Source organism: Mercenaria mercenaria, chromosome 12 (genome assembly GCF_021730395.1).
Source record: "Mercenaria mercenaria strain notata chromosome 12, MADL_Memer_1, whole genome shotgun sequence".
In the NCBI taxonomy this organism is placed as follows: domain Eukaryota; kingdom Metazoa; phylum Mollusca; class Bivalvia; order Venerida; family Veneridae; genus Mercenaria; species Mercenaria mercenaria.
In genome coordinates, this window is record NC_069372.1 from 65,962,138 (window position 1) to 65,977,501 (window position 15,364).

General features: G+C 36.0%; 1 protein-coding gene across 1 annotated transcript; it reads left to right on the forward strand.

Moving 5' to 3' along the window:
• Positions 1 to 1,815: 1,815 nt before the first annotated feature.
• On the forward strand, positions 1,816 to 14,688 carry LOC123533447 (C-type mannose receptor 2-like). Its single transcript, XM_053520248.1, has 14 exons — positions 1,816 to 2,121; positions 4,497 to 4,663; positions 6,212 to 6,354; positions 6,889 to 7,013; positions 8,210 to 8,376; positions 8,822 to 8,943; positions 9,932 to 10,062; positions 10,534 to 10,691; positions 11,065 to 11,189; positions 11,663 to 11,793; positions 12,475 to 12,674; positions 13,045 to 13,172; positions 13,593 to 13,738; positions 14,230 to 14,688. Exons 1-14 carry the CDS (start codon positions 2,076 to 2,078, stop codon positions 14,307 to 14,309), a joined length of 1,869 nt encoding a protein of 622 aa, XP_053376223.1. The 5' UTR covers positions 1,816 to 2,075; the 3' UTR covers positions 14,310 to 14,688.
• The last annotated feature ends 676 nt before the right edge of the window (positions 14,689 to 15,364 follow it).

The window sequence follows — 15,364 nt, forward strand, 5'->3', positions numbered from 1 at the left end:
ACATTTTATCAGATGGCTGAACCGTACCTATACCTATGTTCGGAGCCAGGGGCAATAAGAAATATCAATGTAGAAACAGCCTGCTGGAGTAACTTTCCTCTTAATAAATAAAACTTACAATATATGTAAGCACCATCACGGGTGAAACATTTCAACTGCGATCAAATGAGAACTGCTCAACAAAAATTTATTTAATTTCTTGTAAAAAATGTAATATACAATATTTTGGACAGAGTTCTCAGCCTCTGAGTAAGCGTATGAAAAGTCATAAATTTACCATTCGAAGCATTACTGATCCTAGTTTTTCATAAAATTTTGCTCTTCATTTTAATTCTGACAATCAATCGTTAAGATCCGCCTTATTTTTCTTCGGCTTAGAGTCTAGGAATATTCAAAAATTTTAAATAAACGTACTTAAAATGGTTTTCGTTAAACATCTCACTCCTAAGGTCTAACTTTGACCTAAGTAGTGAAAAATCTATGTTAATACCGCACGCAAGTCGTCCTAAATATGATATATATACTAGTGTCATAATTTTTGTTTTCCAGTTGATAATAGAATACTAGTATTTGTAGCGGAATGGGGTGTGCAAGTATTGATTTCGGTTGCAACCTAGGTAGGTCAGGAACACATTGATACGTTTGGTACACATAAAACATGTTTTAGTTTTCAACTGCTCTATGTTTTAGACGCTTTGAGTTGCGAGGACGTCACTTTCATTTGACGTTGTTTCTGCATGCTACCTTTGATTGGCTAAATGTGTGTGTATAAGCACTTCGTTTGGTGAAAGATCATTATTTTGATCTTACATGTAGAACAAACAAATGTTCTTTTTATTTCACATGTCCTTTCATTGTTGTATGAAACATTTTTTTCCATTTTGTCTACTAGTATCTATCAATGAGACCTATATATTTTTATACGCCCGTCTCTGAAAGAGCAGGGCGTATTATGTGAACAACGGTGGTGACAGGCGGCCGGCGCCCAAAGTCGAACAGTTTTTATCCGATCTTCACCAAACTTGCTGGCAATATTTGTGGGCATAACATCTCGCCAAGTTCGATAACCAGCCAAATCACTCCAGGCACTCTTGGATAATGGCCCTTGAATTACTCGAAAAACTGCGAATTTAGCCTTGTCCGCTCTCTAAGTCGAAAAGTTTTCATCCAGTCTTCACCAAACTTGCTGACAATGTTTGTACATAATATCTCGGCCAAGATCACCCAAAGCACTCTTAGATTATGGCCCTTGCATTACTCGAAAAACTGCGAATATAGCCTTGTACCTCTCTAAGTCGAACAGTTTTTATCCGATCTTCGCCAAACTTGATCCGATCTCCACCAAACTTGCTGACAATATGTGTGGGCATAACATCTCGGCCAAGTTCGATAACCAGCCAAATCATTCCAGGCACTCTTGGATTATGGTCCTTGAATTACTCGAAAAACTGCGAATTTAGCCTTGTCCGCTCTCTAAGTCGAACAGTTTTCATCCGATCTTCACCAAACTTGATGACAATGTTTGTGGGCATAATATTTCGGCCAAGTTCGATAACCAGCCAAATCGCCCCATGCACTCTTGGAATATGGCCCTTCAATTAGACAACGGTCGATGACAGGCGTACTTTGTGACACTCTGGCACTCTTGTTTACGCTACGAAAATACCAGAAACATTTCACTCAAATACTACAATAAGTCATTGCCCTCTAACCTGTATCAAACTTGGCGGTTAACGTTGCGTACCTGTTGCTCATACCTCTTTGTAATCTATGCTAGACTTGAGTGATACGTTATCAATTTCACCACTCGTTAAATATTGAAACAATCGCTTATATTCGCTGTGATAAAGTATTTGGAACAAAGTTCACAAAACTTTATTCATGAAATTTAGTTGATCCTTACCTCTTTATAGATGGGAAGATGTAGATAAAACAGATAATTGTATTATTTATGAAGGTAAGAAGGTCTACAGTTTGATATATATTATCGCTTCTGTCAATGACAGAATGTATAAATGACATTATATCCAAAGTAGTGTCATACGATATTTATGTGATGAAAGGGATTTTGAAAGATGGCGAAATTTGTTTTTCTGCTTTCATTTCTTATATTTTTAGCTAGTAAGTATACTTTTTTTATAATTTTATCACTCAGGCTGCGTTATTTATTTTTAATGTAGGTACATCTTCACATCTTAAACCATTGAGCAACAAAAGACATGCGACATTCAAACAGTGTATTGTTTTGCTACACACGTGAGCAGTTTGTTAAAATCTTAATCTTCTATCATTTCCTGTCGAAAATCATGCGCACGTGCGATGACTAAACTTTCATGAATTGTGCATGCCGTTTGAACGTGCTTCTTCTAATTTCGGATGATAAAATATTAAATCGTATGTAACTGTGTTACACCATAACCTGATTATTTTTTTATCTATTAAGTCTTGCCATTTACAAACATATAAAATACACATATAATATACACAGACATAAAAGTATGTATAAACAATAAAACATGTAAATGGTCATTAAAAGTGAATTATACAAGACTATATATTCCACAAACTCTTCAATTCTATTCACTATTCTAATACATTGTATTATAAAACTGTTTCTGTAAAAGATATATGATCCTGTTGCTCTGTCACATATTAGATTATAACATATTACGACTCGATGCAAATGTAATCTACAGGGGCTGCACTTCCAGCGGATCACACCCACAGCAAACCACCCCAACCACCAGGCGAGTAACCAAGGCAATAAGAATAAAAAATTCAAGTTCCAAATCAATAGCTTTAGTTACAGAAATATCTGACCCCATCAAAAAAAGAAAACTTACAAAAAATGTTCTAAGTTACAAAGGGGCTTAACTCTGTCAAAATAAAAATCAGCTATTATGGGGATTGTTTCCCTTGTATAGATTTTAATAGTAAATAACTACCGTAAGTAGTAGGGAAATCTGACTTATCAAACTCTTTTAATTAACAAGTCCATACCTCATGTTTTTATTCCGATGTAAATGAGATGTGGAACCAAAATTTGTAGTCCTGTTTGGCGCCATATAACCTATACTGTGTTGGTGCGCCGTAAAACCCAAATAAATAAATAAATAAATTTAATTAACAACAACAAAACACTCGGTCGAAACTGCGCTACCGCGGTGTATCGAAAAAAGTCCCTAATAAATAGATCCATTTTTTTTTCATCTTTAGCGCATTTAAACCGGAGGCCAAATGGGCATTATTTTTCACACGTGGAATGTATTTTGCATAAAATGACACTTTTCATTCTTATTTACTTGAGCTGTTGAGTAGGGTGTTTATTCTGCAGACCGCTTTCTGAAATGCGACAATATGTGGGTACCTGACTTCAGCTGATTTGCATTTTGCTGTATACTATTCAACACCTCTTTTCCTATTCGTTTCCTCGAAGCAAATGTATGGATATCATGTGGAAATAAGTCTGCGACGGAGTGAAACTGTGGAAACAGAAACTGGCCGTATCAAAATTGATCTGAAGTAGCGGAATTTTAGGCCCTATATGGCACAAAGACCCATTTATTTCATTGGTTTTTAATTTACAGCAGACGCAATAGTTGCTGCGAGTTTTTGCAACCAAACGCTATCCTTTCGTACTTTATATTTTTCTTCAAAAGGCATATTCTGGGAAAAGATGATTTCCACGCAGCATATTATTTCACATGATCAAGAAAGGTAAACCTATTGATCAAGGGAGCATTAAACATTTTTTCCCCAAAAATATTCTAGTTAGTACATTTATCAAAACGATTTTGGTTGGCGTCTTAACATGGCGAACTTGATTTTCAATAACACGATATTTCGGGGGCAATAAATATGACGGAATATCTTGCCGCGTCCTCTAATTGCTGTGTTTTAGTGTACGTGTATCCGCACCGGTAATGCAGCAACGCAATTAATTAATCTCGAGATTGACTGAACAACGAACACATAAATCATCAACATATAATATCACCATCATCAACATCATCATTATGATCTTTGATTTTTGCTTCACACATAGCACAATGTCACAATAGTTGAGCGCGGCTCGGATAATGCACAGTCATTGGTTGCTGTACACTGTGACGTTCTGTGTGATTCAGATACAGGAAATAGATGAACTATTCATAAAAGAACTGAAATGTTAAGATTTCATGTCATCCCCAACACAAATTGCAAAGAAAATATGAACAATGTCTTCGGTCTGTGTGTCAAGTTAGATCCTCTTCTTCGTTTGTGTGAAAGAGAGAACCGTATTTTCATCTTGTACTTCACAAGTGTGAAGAAAGTGTTCTTCACAAATATGCAGAACGTGATTTATGAAAATAATTATTCCAACAGAGGCATGATAGCACCACATTCGTAATACAAAATGAAATTAATATTTCCTATTAAGTGCAGCAACAATAACAACATCATGAAGACATCAAAAACAACATTAATTAATAATAGTGTCTCTATAATGTTTTCAGATAGAGGCAGGGCTGATGAGGCATTTGGCTGCGACGAGGGATGGATTAACGTCAACCAGCAATGTTACATGTTTATAAACGATAAGAAGGTCACGTGGTCTGAGGCAGAGGAAGAATGCAACAGATACGACTCCTCTTTGATGTATTTCGACAATATCGACGAAGTGGTAGGTCCCTGTCTGATATTTAAGGTGCTGGTTCCGATCTATTCACGGAAGGATATGACATTTCTTTGATGTATTTTGACAATATCGACGAAGTGATAAGTCCCCACCTTACATGATTAACGATGTTGGTTCATGTCGATTCTGCTCTCCTCAGTACTCTCTGTTGTAGCAAATTATCTGTTCGTGACCTGTATTGTATAGAAGATCAGTGACTGTATAAGTACTATGTAAAATCATATCTCAAACAGTTTCTTTCATACCATCAATTATTTTCAAGTTATTGACCACGCTACATGTTCGTTGACAGCAGTGGGCACGATATTAAAATTTAAATGAAACGAGCCTTACAAGCATGTTTATGTAATTTGGAAATCCACAAGGTGCCATCAACCATATCTACTATTAATAATATGTTCAGCTACTGCATCATGCTCATTGGTTCACACAACATGACCTGGTACAATTTACGTCAAGAAAATAAATGCTTGATGTAATTTCTAAGAGACTAAATATCATAATAACGCTGTCATGCGTTTCATATCATCCTCGCTGGAAGAGGACTATCAAAAAGAGTCAAGCACGCTACTAGAGCTACGAGTAGTAGGCGTCTTTCTCAGAGTTATGGTAACGTATTAGAAGACATTTGTAATATATATATAAAATTGTAAATACAAATGAAAATGGTAAAAGTTAATTAAAATAAACCTCAAAATTCCGTATGGAAAATACAAATTATATTATTATAAAATATTTTATGTAATATTAAATAATTGTGTATCTGAAAAAGAAATAATTTTCAAAACTACGTTCAGTTTCTAAATAAAGGGAAGTAATGTCAAGTACCATGTAACGCTACCTACTACTCGAGTAAGGTAATCACAACTCTGTATGTAAATAAAAACGAAAAGGTTGAAACTTATGTAATAGATACTTTATAATTCTGTAAGAGTCCAGATATTATTAGATCTAATCATATATTTAATAAGGTTTTGATACATTATCCTCTGATATAGATCTTATACAAAATTTCGTTACTTTCTAAATAGATCTAAAGGGAAGCAATGACAAATACCATGTAACATTACACTCCCTGCAGTTACCTCCCTTGAATATTTGCGGACAGTAATTTGTCGTTGATTGAATAAAATATTTAAGTTTGACGTTTAGATGCGTATTATTGTATGCGCCCTCGTGATATTTATGACATATAGGATCTAATTTCTTCGGCGAGTTTAGAACCAATATATGTCATAAATATCACGAGGGCGCATGAAATAATATGTATCTAAACGACAAAGAATGGTTTTATTGGAGAGATAATTGTTTCATAACTATCTATTTTAAATTATTTTATGTATAAGTGATAGTATCAAATACATTCGTACACAAATACATTCGTACACATATTTTCATGTTAATCTGAACTTTCTAGATAATATAAGTGTAGAGGAAATATACACAAAAATAATACAGAATAAAAAAGACCTTCCGAAATTCCGTAAATGTTGGAAATGATTAAAGACTGGTATTAGTTTTGATTTTTTCTAGATCTGGTACATAAACTATGTCTCTGTCTACCCGGCACCAGCTTATTGGACCAGTATGAATGATATATCGTGGCAAGGACAGAACCAGCCTGGGACAGGACACTGGAAATGGGGAAAATACTCACAAGCAAATACAACCATCTTGTAAATATTTTAAATTTTCATGGACACGCATATAAAAATTGACAGCTTTATAATTATGATAATTTACTTGAACGGATTCAAAGTTAATGAAAACACTCTGTATAATTGTGATTACTAAAGATAATAGTAAAGGGTAGATTTCTCGGAAACACAGAGCACCACAAACACAGCCTCAGAGCCATGCATTTGCAAAGTAGGCCCACAACAGAAAGAAGCTGTAACGGAAAAATATTACAGACGAGTTGTTTCAAAAATCCAACGAGTACATTTTAATTTTATGCAAAATACAGATAGATGGGGAGGAAGGGGTAGAAAGGGGGATGGGGGAGGGGGTTAAAGGGGGAAGTAGAACAAGGGGGATGCTACGTTCCTTAATCACAGTTACACCTTAAATAATAGTTTTAGGAAAAGCATGTGTTGTAAGAGTAAATGTATCATTATACAAGACGTCAAAGTGAAAGTCTGTAATTATTTGGAATATATATGTAGGGATAACGCATATTTTTTGTTATTTTTATATATTCCTTCTTTCAGTCAATGGAATCAGTCACCAGCCAACGACGGGTATAATAATTGCGGAGGTATCAACGCCGCCGGGACGATGTCTGACGTCGGCTGTAACTCGACACAAGGTTTCATATGTAACGTTGAACTGAATGGTACGTTGAATTGTCAATTTTCACGTAAAACATTCCGAGAAAAGGTAAACTTCGTTATATTTTGATAAACACTTTCGCTTAAATCTCATTTTTTCTCTCAAATTAACTAAAATTAAAATGCAACTTTTAAATCACAAAGAGTTTTGCTGCGTTTACTCCGAGGCACTTTATGTCATGTGCTTTAACGTTTGAGAAAAACCTCAAGATGAAATTTTTTTTTCACTTTTTCTTTTTAAAAAATGGGTTCATAATTATGGCTCTAACCACTGTCATGCTTATTAAAACATATGAAAGATGAGGATGAAAATCAAGATAGACAACCTATCATTACGAATAAGATTATTTCGGTCATTTTTATACGACGTATTGTGTGTTCACGTGCGGTTGGCTAGCACAAGTCACTAAAGTTTTCCATTCTCTAACATGAGCAGTTCCTACGGAATGTGTGTCACAAACTTGGTCAAACTGTATATAAGCATTATATCTCAGTCGAGTTCGATAACCAGCGGCTTACATTTATGGCCGTTGAATTGCTAAAACTGTGATATAACCCGCCCGCTTAGCTCAGTAGGTAGAGCGTCGGTCTACGGATCGCTGGGTCGTGAGTTCGATCCTCGGGCGGGGCGTATGTTCTCCGTGACTCTTTGATAAACGACATTGTGTCTGCAATCATTAGTCCTCCACCTCTGATAATTCATGTGGAGAAGTTGGCAGTTACTTGCGGAGAACAGGTTTATACTGGTACAGAATCCAGGAACACTGGTTAGGTTAACTGCCCGCCGTTACATGACTGAAATACTGTTGAAAAACGGCGTTAAACCCATCACAAACACAAACAAAACTGCGATATTGACAGTGTCTGCTTATTAATTAACTTGAGTGTTCACAAAACTGAGTCACAACATCTCGGCCAATTTCGAAAACCAGTTGGATTGTCTCAGAGGTTCAGGAGTTCTGGGCCTTGAATTACTAAGACTTGCAAAAATTTACGATTACTCCTCATTAACATGGATAGTTCTTATCCAGTCTTCATCAGACATCATCATCAGGTCTATGGGCATAAGCAGAGGGATAGTCTTTTATTGTTCTCGAGTTATGGCCCTTGAATTAAATTGACAACAAGTCTAAGTTGCTCTAACAGGCGTTTATTTTGACAGTTTGCCACTCTTGTTTATGATATATTTTGTTTGACGTAGGCGGCCAATGCCCAGATAGCACGTGGACAAAGACGCCAACAGATTGTTACTACGTCAGCAACACGTCTGACATTTCCCAGTTGATGACATGGGATCAAGCACGAGCAAAATGTGCCAGCTTTGGTTCGAATAGTCATCTTTTAACTGTCGATGATGCCAATGATCAGGTATTACCATACTGCAGACGTTACTTACTAGACTTACACAGTCTGTTGAGATCAAGTAATCTGTAATATAGTCTATTTCTTTCTTCATAATGACACTGATATTTTCTCAGAAAACATGTTTTTGTCTCTTATCTCAACGTTAGAGTCAGAGATAAGAGATATTGTGAGTTCTTTTCTTCAAAAAGTGCTATTTAAGAGGGTTTTATGACAGAGTTTTTTATTTTAAAGGACTCTAACGACTGATGCCAGTCTAGTAACTTATTTGATTTTCTGAAAGTTAATTTAAAATCATTATTGAATTAAACATCTTTCAAGTTATATACGCACACAATTTTATAAATTAAGTTTGCGGTCAAGTTTCGAAAACCACATGGACCTGAAAAATCCCATATGATTATCTGACGGCACTGCTTCAGGTAATTCGGGTGTGCAATCTATATTTCAGACTTTCCTGCAGAATGCGTTGCCATATGTAACGATGTCCATGTACCTATACTGGACCGGACTCCAGTACAAAAACAACATTTGGCAATGGTTTAATGGCGCTACATTCAATCAAAAGTTTTTGTAAGAAGCATACGATATCATCATTTAGTTAATGAAATTGAGATATTAACCTTTACCCTGCTAAATTTCTAAAATGGACTGGTCCATCAATCGACTGGGCAGTATTACTTATTATTTGAAGAGATGTTCACTGAAAATTTACCGACTAAATATCGAATAGTGTAGACCATGATCAGCCTGAACTGGTTGATCTTGGTCTGCACTGGTCGCAAAGGCAGACTCGCCTATCGCCCCAGCAGGCTAATGGTTAAGACATGTATAATGCCGTATGATAAAGGTAAGAAACCTCCTATAGGAGTTCACCTTACATGAGCAAAAATATTATTGTGCTTTGTTATTATATATTATAATATCAGTATCCTTATGAGTACCCGATAAATAAAAAATTTGAGCCGTGCCATGAAAAAAGCAACATAGTGGGTTTGCGACCAGCATGGATCCAAACCAGCCTGCGCATCCGCGCAGTCTAGTCAGGATCCATGCTGTTCGCTAACAGTTTCTCCAATTCCAATAGGCTTTAAAAGCGAACAGCACGGATCCTGACCAGACTGCGCGGATGCGCAGGCTGGTCTGGATCCATGCTGGTCGCAAACCCTCTATGTTGGTTTTCTCATGGCACGGCTCATTAATGAAGTAACCAGTACAACGATAGTTTTCTATTCATCTTTAGTCGATCATACGTTCACATGGAATTTCAACTTTTTAAAATAGTCTTTCATCTTCAAGATTAAAAAAAAACTTACAATGGAGTAAAACTTGTATTTCTCACAGTTCATTTCAAAATCTATGAATATTTACCACTATGTCTGTTGAAATATCTACACCTCTGTTTATGGTTGGCGTTTTCTGCCATGCCAGTATTGCTCGACTAGAATTTAGACATTTTGAAAACACATAAAGCATATAATGTACATATACGTATACCACATATTTTCATTACTTTCAACAACAAAGTTCTAAAGTCTGTACTAGTTAATATATTTTACAGTAAGTGGGCAAAAGAACCGGACAATGTTGCCGGGAAGGAGGACTGTGTTGTCATAAGATATAACGGCAAGCTAAGTGACAGAGGATGCAACATGCAGCAAAATTACATCTGTAAGAAAAGCGCAGACTATGGTAAGTAACCACAAGTGTTCGATGCACTTAAGTTATATATAAGCTACAAAAAAACCCTTTGAGATATAGAATTCAACCAAGCAAAATGATAGGAAATAGGTTTGAGAGGGTCTGTTCGTGAAAGAAAATCAATTAAAACCATTGCACCCACTAGCACACGTTCCAGTCGAGCTCTAATATATTATAAGGAAATATTGAAAGAATTCAATGAAGCAGCAACAAATACATACTGGTGATATATTTTTCTGTCATCCGATCACGGTAAAAAAAGCCTCTTATTCACGTAACGGAAAAACTACCTGAAATTATTGCAACCCAGCAAATATGTTTTATTAGTGCGACGTGTTGTAACTCAAAGCTTGGGTTTTGTTAGTTTCGATATATTACTCTGAGTATTCGTTTCCCATATCAAATTGCCATGATATTTTAAAACGTTGTCAGAAGACGGAAAACAGGAATTTTTTATTGCAGGCGATAGTACATTAAACACAGGGTGTAGTATATGGACACGGGCGGGTCAGATGTGTTACATGTTTTATACAGATCCCAAATCCAGCTGGTCGGATGCCAAGTCTACTTGTCAGAGCATGCAGGGGGATCTAATCAACGTAAAAGATCCAGATACAATGGTAGGTGTATTTCGCGATAACTTCCTAAAGTTGAGGATTTTACTTTTGCTATTTATTCTTAGGCATCTGATGTACATATCTTTAATCAAGTTCAGTCAGACATGATGCCATTTAATGAGAATACAGACTGGACAAGTTTGTTGTACGGTGTGTCGTAATCGCGTATACAGTCAAGTCTTAAGCTTAACACAGTTCCATCTAAAACTGGAAAGAAAACATGATCTGATAAGAAAATTTATATATCATGTACGTATGCCGTAAGAAAACAATGATTTATAGTTTGCACGTCATTTTCAAATCTACTTGATGACAGGACGTATTGTCTAAGGGAAGTCGCGCTATCAGTTGAATGACATTTGATTATTTGTTTCAGTCATGGCTTAGAGTTCAGATGTTAGACCCAACCAACGATTATATATTCTGGACAGCGCTCAATGACAGAGACCAAGAAGGAACGTTTAAATGGTCAGACGGTACTGTGGTCGATTCCAACGTCATGTAAGTTCGTGACTGAAAACAACAGAGTCTGGAATGGTGTATAGACGTCTGGCGCTATAGTAGATTCTATAGCTTTGAAATATATTCATGTGTATGGCACTAAATGACACAGATTCGCTTGAGGAAAGTGTACAAAATTCTACTGTTCCTCTGAACTCGAATTTAAATTCAATCGAGTGAATGACTCTTTTTCGTCAAATAGATTGAGGGGACGTTTGTACGGTCGTAAAGAGTTTGCCGACGTTAATTCCTCTGATGATACTTCAAACTGGATACTTTAGTACCATGCAAACTATCTTTCGTTTAGCCATTCTAATATCCATTGATCTTAATAAAGTTTAAAAGCGAGAAAAATGCGCCTTTGCATGTTTTTGTCAAAATGCACTGGATTCGTAACAATCAACAGTTTGGCGTCATTTTACCTCTATTGTCTCCCACACATAGACATGTATATTATAGTTTGTCCTTTTCAGTTCTTGGAATGCTGAACCGAACGACTGGTGGGGAGAGGAAGATTGTGGCATATTGATTCCATCAAGATTTACATACAATGACGGAACTTGTCAATTTCATGCGATCCCACTCTGTGAGGTCGATAATGTCCGTACGTAAATGTTCTATTCTGTTTTATAAGCAACTGTCTTAAAGGTAGGTACAAAATAAGTACTAACAAAACCAAATACATATACGCTGTACCTACTTACACTGAAGTAATACTATGCTAGTTTTGTCAGTTATATTAAAAAAAACAATTCTAACATGGCACGAGTCGATTTCCAGTTAAACAAAAAAGAAAATCAAACGCAATATATCCTGCGATAAACAACGGTTGACGCACGGACCGGTAAGAGAGCATTATGACGTCAATTTTGACGTCATGTAGCCGCCTGACGTCCGATACATTACTCCTCGTGTAAATGAATTCCAGCATAATATTTATTGAGATGTATCAACGTGCATGTCAGAATGAAAACAATCAAGGCCTTCTTTTGATTTATCGTCTAGTTTACCACGGTTCATCGTTCAGATGCTTCAGTATTTAACCACTCGGGCTAACGCCCTCGTGGTTCAATTCCTACGCATCTGAACTCTGAACCGTCGTAAATTAGACGCTAAACAACGCGAAGGCCTTGATTATTTGTTAATCAAATATGGTAAGCATCGCAACAACCGCTCATAATATTCCAGTGTTGCTTAATACTTTACGAAACGGATCCGAAAACTTTAAGGTTTATATTATTCAATAGTAAGGCGTAAACTTGACCAATATATACTTCTGTTGTAGAATCATGTCCGTCCAAAGGTGGATCATGGGTCTCTAGAAATGCTGATAAAGGAAGTGGACTAAACTGCTACTTGTTTGGAGACTATTCAAGTGAAAGCGTCCGGAAGACACAACCGGAAGCACTCCAATACTGCCAAAGCCTTGCAGACTCCGGAAATAATGTTCCACAACTGCTGGTGGTTGATACAGCAGCAGAAAAGGTTTCCATTTTTGATAGACTGTCATATACTTATCAGAATTGAAAATGCAATTAGTTATCTGTCTAGTTTTATTGAGCAAGGGGAAAAATGAGATATCATGCGTCTGTTAAATGGTGCATGTATACATATTTTAATATAAACTTTGTAACGAAATGGAAAGATGCATATCGTAGGATACAACTAACTGAAAATATACCTTGTAACCTCTCAATTCTTCTTTACTCAAAAATTCAATTTCAAGAAATGAAAATGTTGAACACTTGAACAAAAAACAGAGGAAAAAACAAGCAAGAACGAGAAAGAAAACAACATATCACACGATTTTCATACTTTGCTCATTTCTCTTGAAAGACTGTCTTGTCAATTTCAGCAATTTTTGAAGGGACAAGTGTCAAAATATGCCGACAATATTTGGGGGTTTTGGACAATGATGACCGATGCTGCAGAAGAGGGGTTTTGGACATGGGGCGGCACGGCAGTTATTGACCCAACACTCGTGTATGTGTTTTCATTTAATTTCTCAAACTTTATCAGAAAATAAGCAGTGTGGTACAAAGGCAGTGGTATTTCTTGTCTATATTCCACCACTTAAATTGACCTCAAAGTATAAATTATACAAATGTCTTTACCTAAAGCTCAAAGTGGCATAAATGTGTATGAATTATATATATTATTTGTCTTTTTTAACTTAATTTATATACCATATGATATGTCTCTCATATAGTCACATTTGTAAATGCATGTTGAATTGAGGTATTATATGGCTTTAACATGGTTGCGCAAATATTATAGAACAAAGGTAAAAATAATATGCAATTAAAAGATTCAGCTTTACTTCATCGTATTGCAAACATGTTTATAACAAAAGAGAAATAACATATAGTTACCATGACAGCATGAATATTTTGAAATTTTAAGTGACTGGGACAAGGAACCTAGTAGTCTTACGCCCACCACTGACTGCGCCAATGTACAGTACAATGGCTATTTCCAAGTTGTTGACTGTGCTTCAAAACTGGGATTTATATGCGGCAGGAAAGCTTTTCAACCTTGGACCTCCAGATGTAAGAGGCTTTTTATTATCATAGTGGTTAATGGTTATGTCCAGTTAAAGCCTCATAGACTTCTCATACTCTTCGCATAGACTCGTTATAGACTTCACATAACCTTTTCACAGGCTTCAAGGACATCTTGTAAATTCTACAGGGACTTCACGTGGACGTCAACCATATCGTAGTTTGGGGTCTTCCTCCGCCAAATTTGGCATGTCGCCATATGACCTATAATTAAATTAACTAAACCCAACAAATAATAATATTGACAGAGTCTGGCATGATCATCGTTGCAGTAATGAAAATGTTTATATTTTCTTAATAAGTAATCCGCTCATATCAAACAATAAACGCTGTATATTTGTGATCTTATCACCTGCCACGTTCTCCTGAACGAGTAGTAGAAATCAAAATATTTTACCATCTAGATAGGACCAGTGAATATGATTACATTATATTATTACTATTAGTATTTCATACTGTTGTTTTATCTATCGTTTCAGCGTCATCTACGAGGTTCTCACCTGAATATCAACTTACTATCGTCTTAGTCAGTATAACATTACTCATCAGGTCTGTGTGAATAGAAAGCCGTATTCTTTAAAAACATTATTATGAACTGTTGGTGCAATATAAGTGGTGTATATTGGATAATAAATGTAGATAGTAGAAACATTTCCAATAAAAAAGGCCAATAAAACATGTTGATATAAATTATCAAACTTAATTCTGTTTTAATACATATTGGAACTCGTAGCGTGTTCACTGTCATCCATACCTTATTTATTATCCGAAGGCGAAGGGGTATAAATTAGACGTTGACCCTCCGACTCTTCGCCCGTCCGTCCGTCCGCACGTGCTTGTATCCATGCGTTTAAAATAGTTTCAAACTATTAAATTCCAACATGATCCAAGTAGCCAGTTAACAGAATTTCATTATTTACGTATTCAAAAATAAAACATACCAAGACACATTTGCTTGTTGCATATTAAATTCCGCTTTTTCTCATTCGGATCTACCAAAAACGTTAGGTTATTGTGCACGTACTTTACTTCAACACAAACGCACGCGTTATTAAATATAGGTGTGTTTAAAACAACAGGTACTCCTCATAAAATAAATAAACGTGTTTGTAAACATGAACGGTTCCAAACTGAAGGAGATTCATGTTAAAAATAATGACAAAATACAATACATATCGCATATTCGTAGCCCTGACCCACCTATAAACCGGGCAAGTCTATTTTATAAGTACAACAACACTGTTGACCCATTTAAACGAGGAGTAGTACTTCGGGTTTTATAAAAGCATCTAAATGAGTTAAGTTATTATAGTTGGATTGACTGCCTTCATACTTTTTTATGAACAATTTAGCAGTAATGTTTTATAAGTTACTAACTGTTCTTTCGAGCTTACTTGAGCACAAACTGCTCACAATGAGCACTTGATCGTTGAATGGCCCTAGTCCACAAAGTCATCAAAGGACATCTCCTAATTCTCCGAGTCAGTTTCAACCAAACTTGACACTGATATTCATCTGGTGATCCCCTTCCAAAATTCTTGTATTGTAGGTCATCCATGAAGAATTCTAGTTGCCATTGCAACCAAAAAGAGCTTTGAAATAGCAAAATAATAA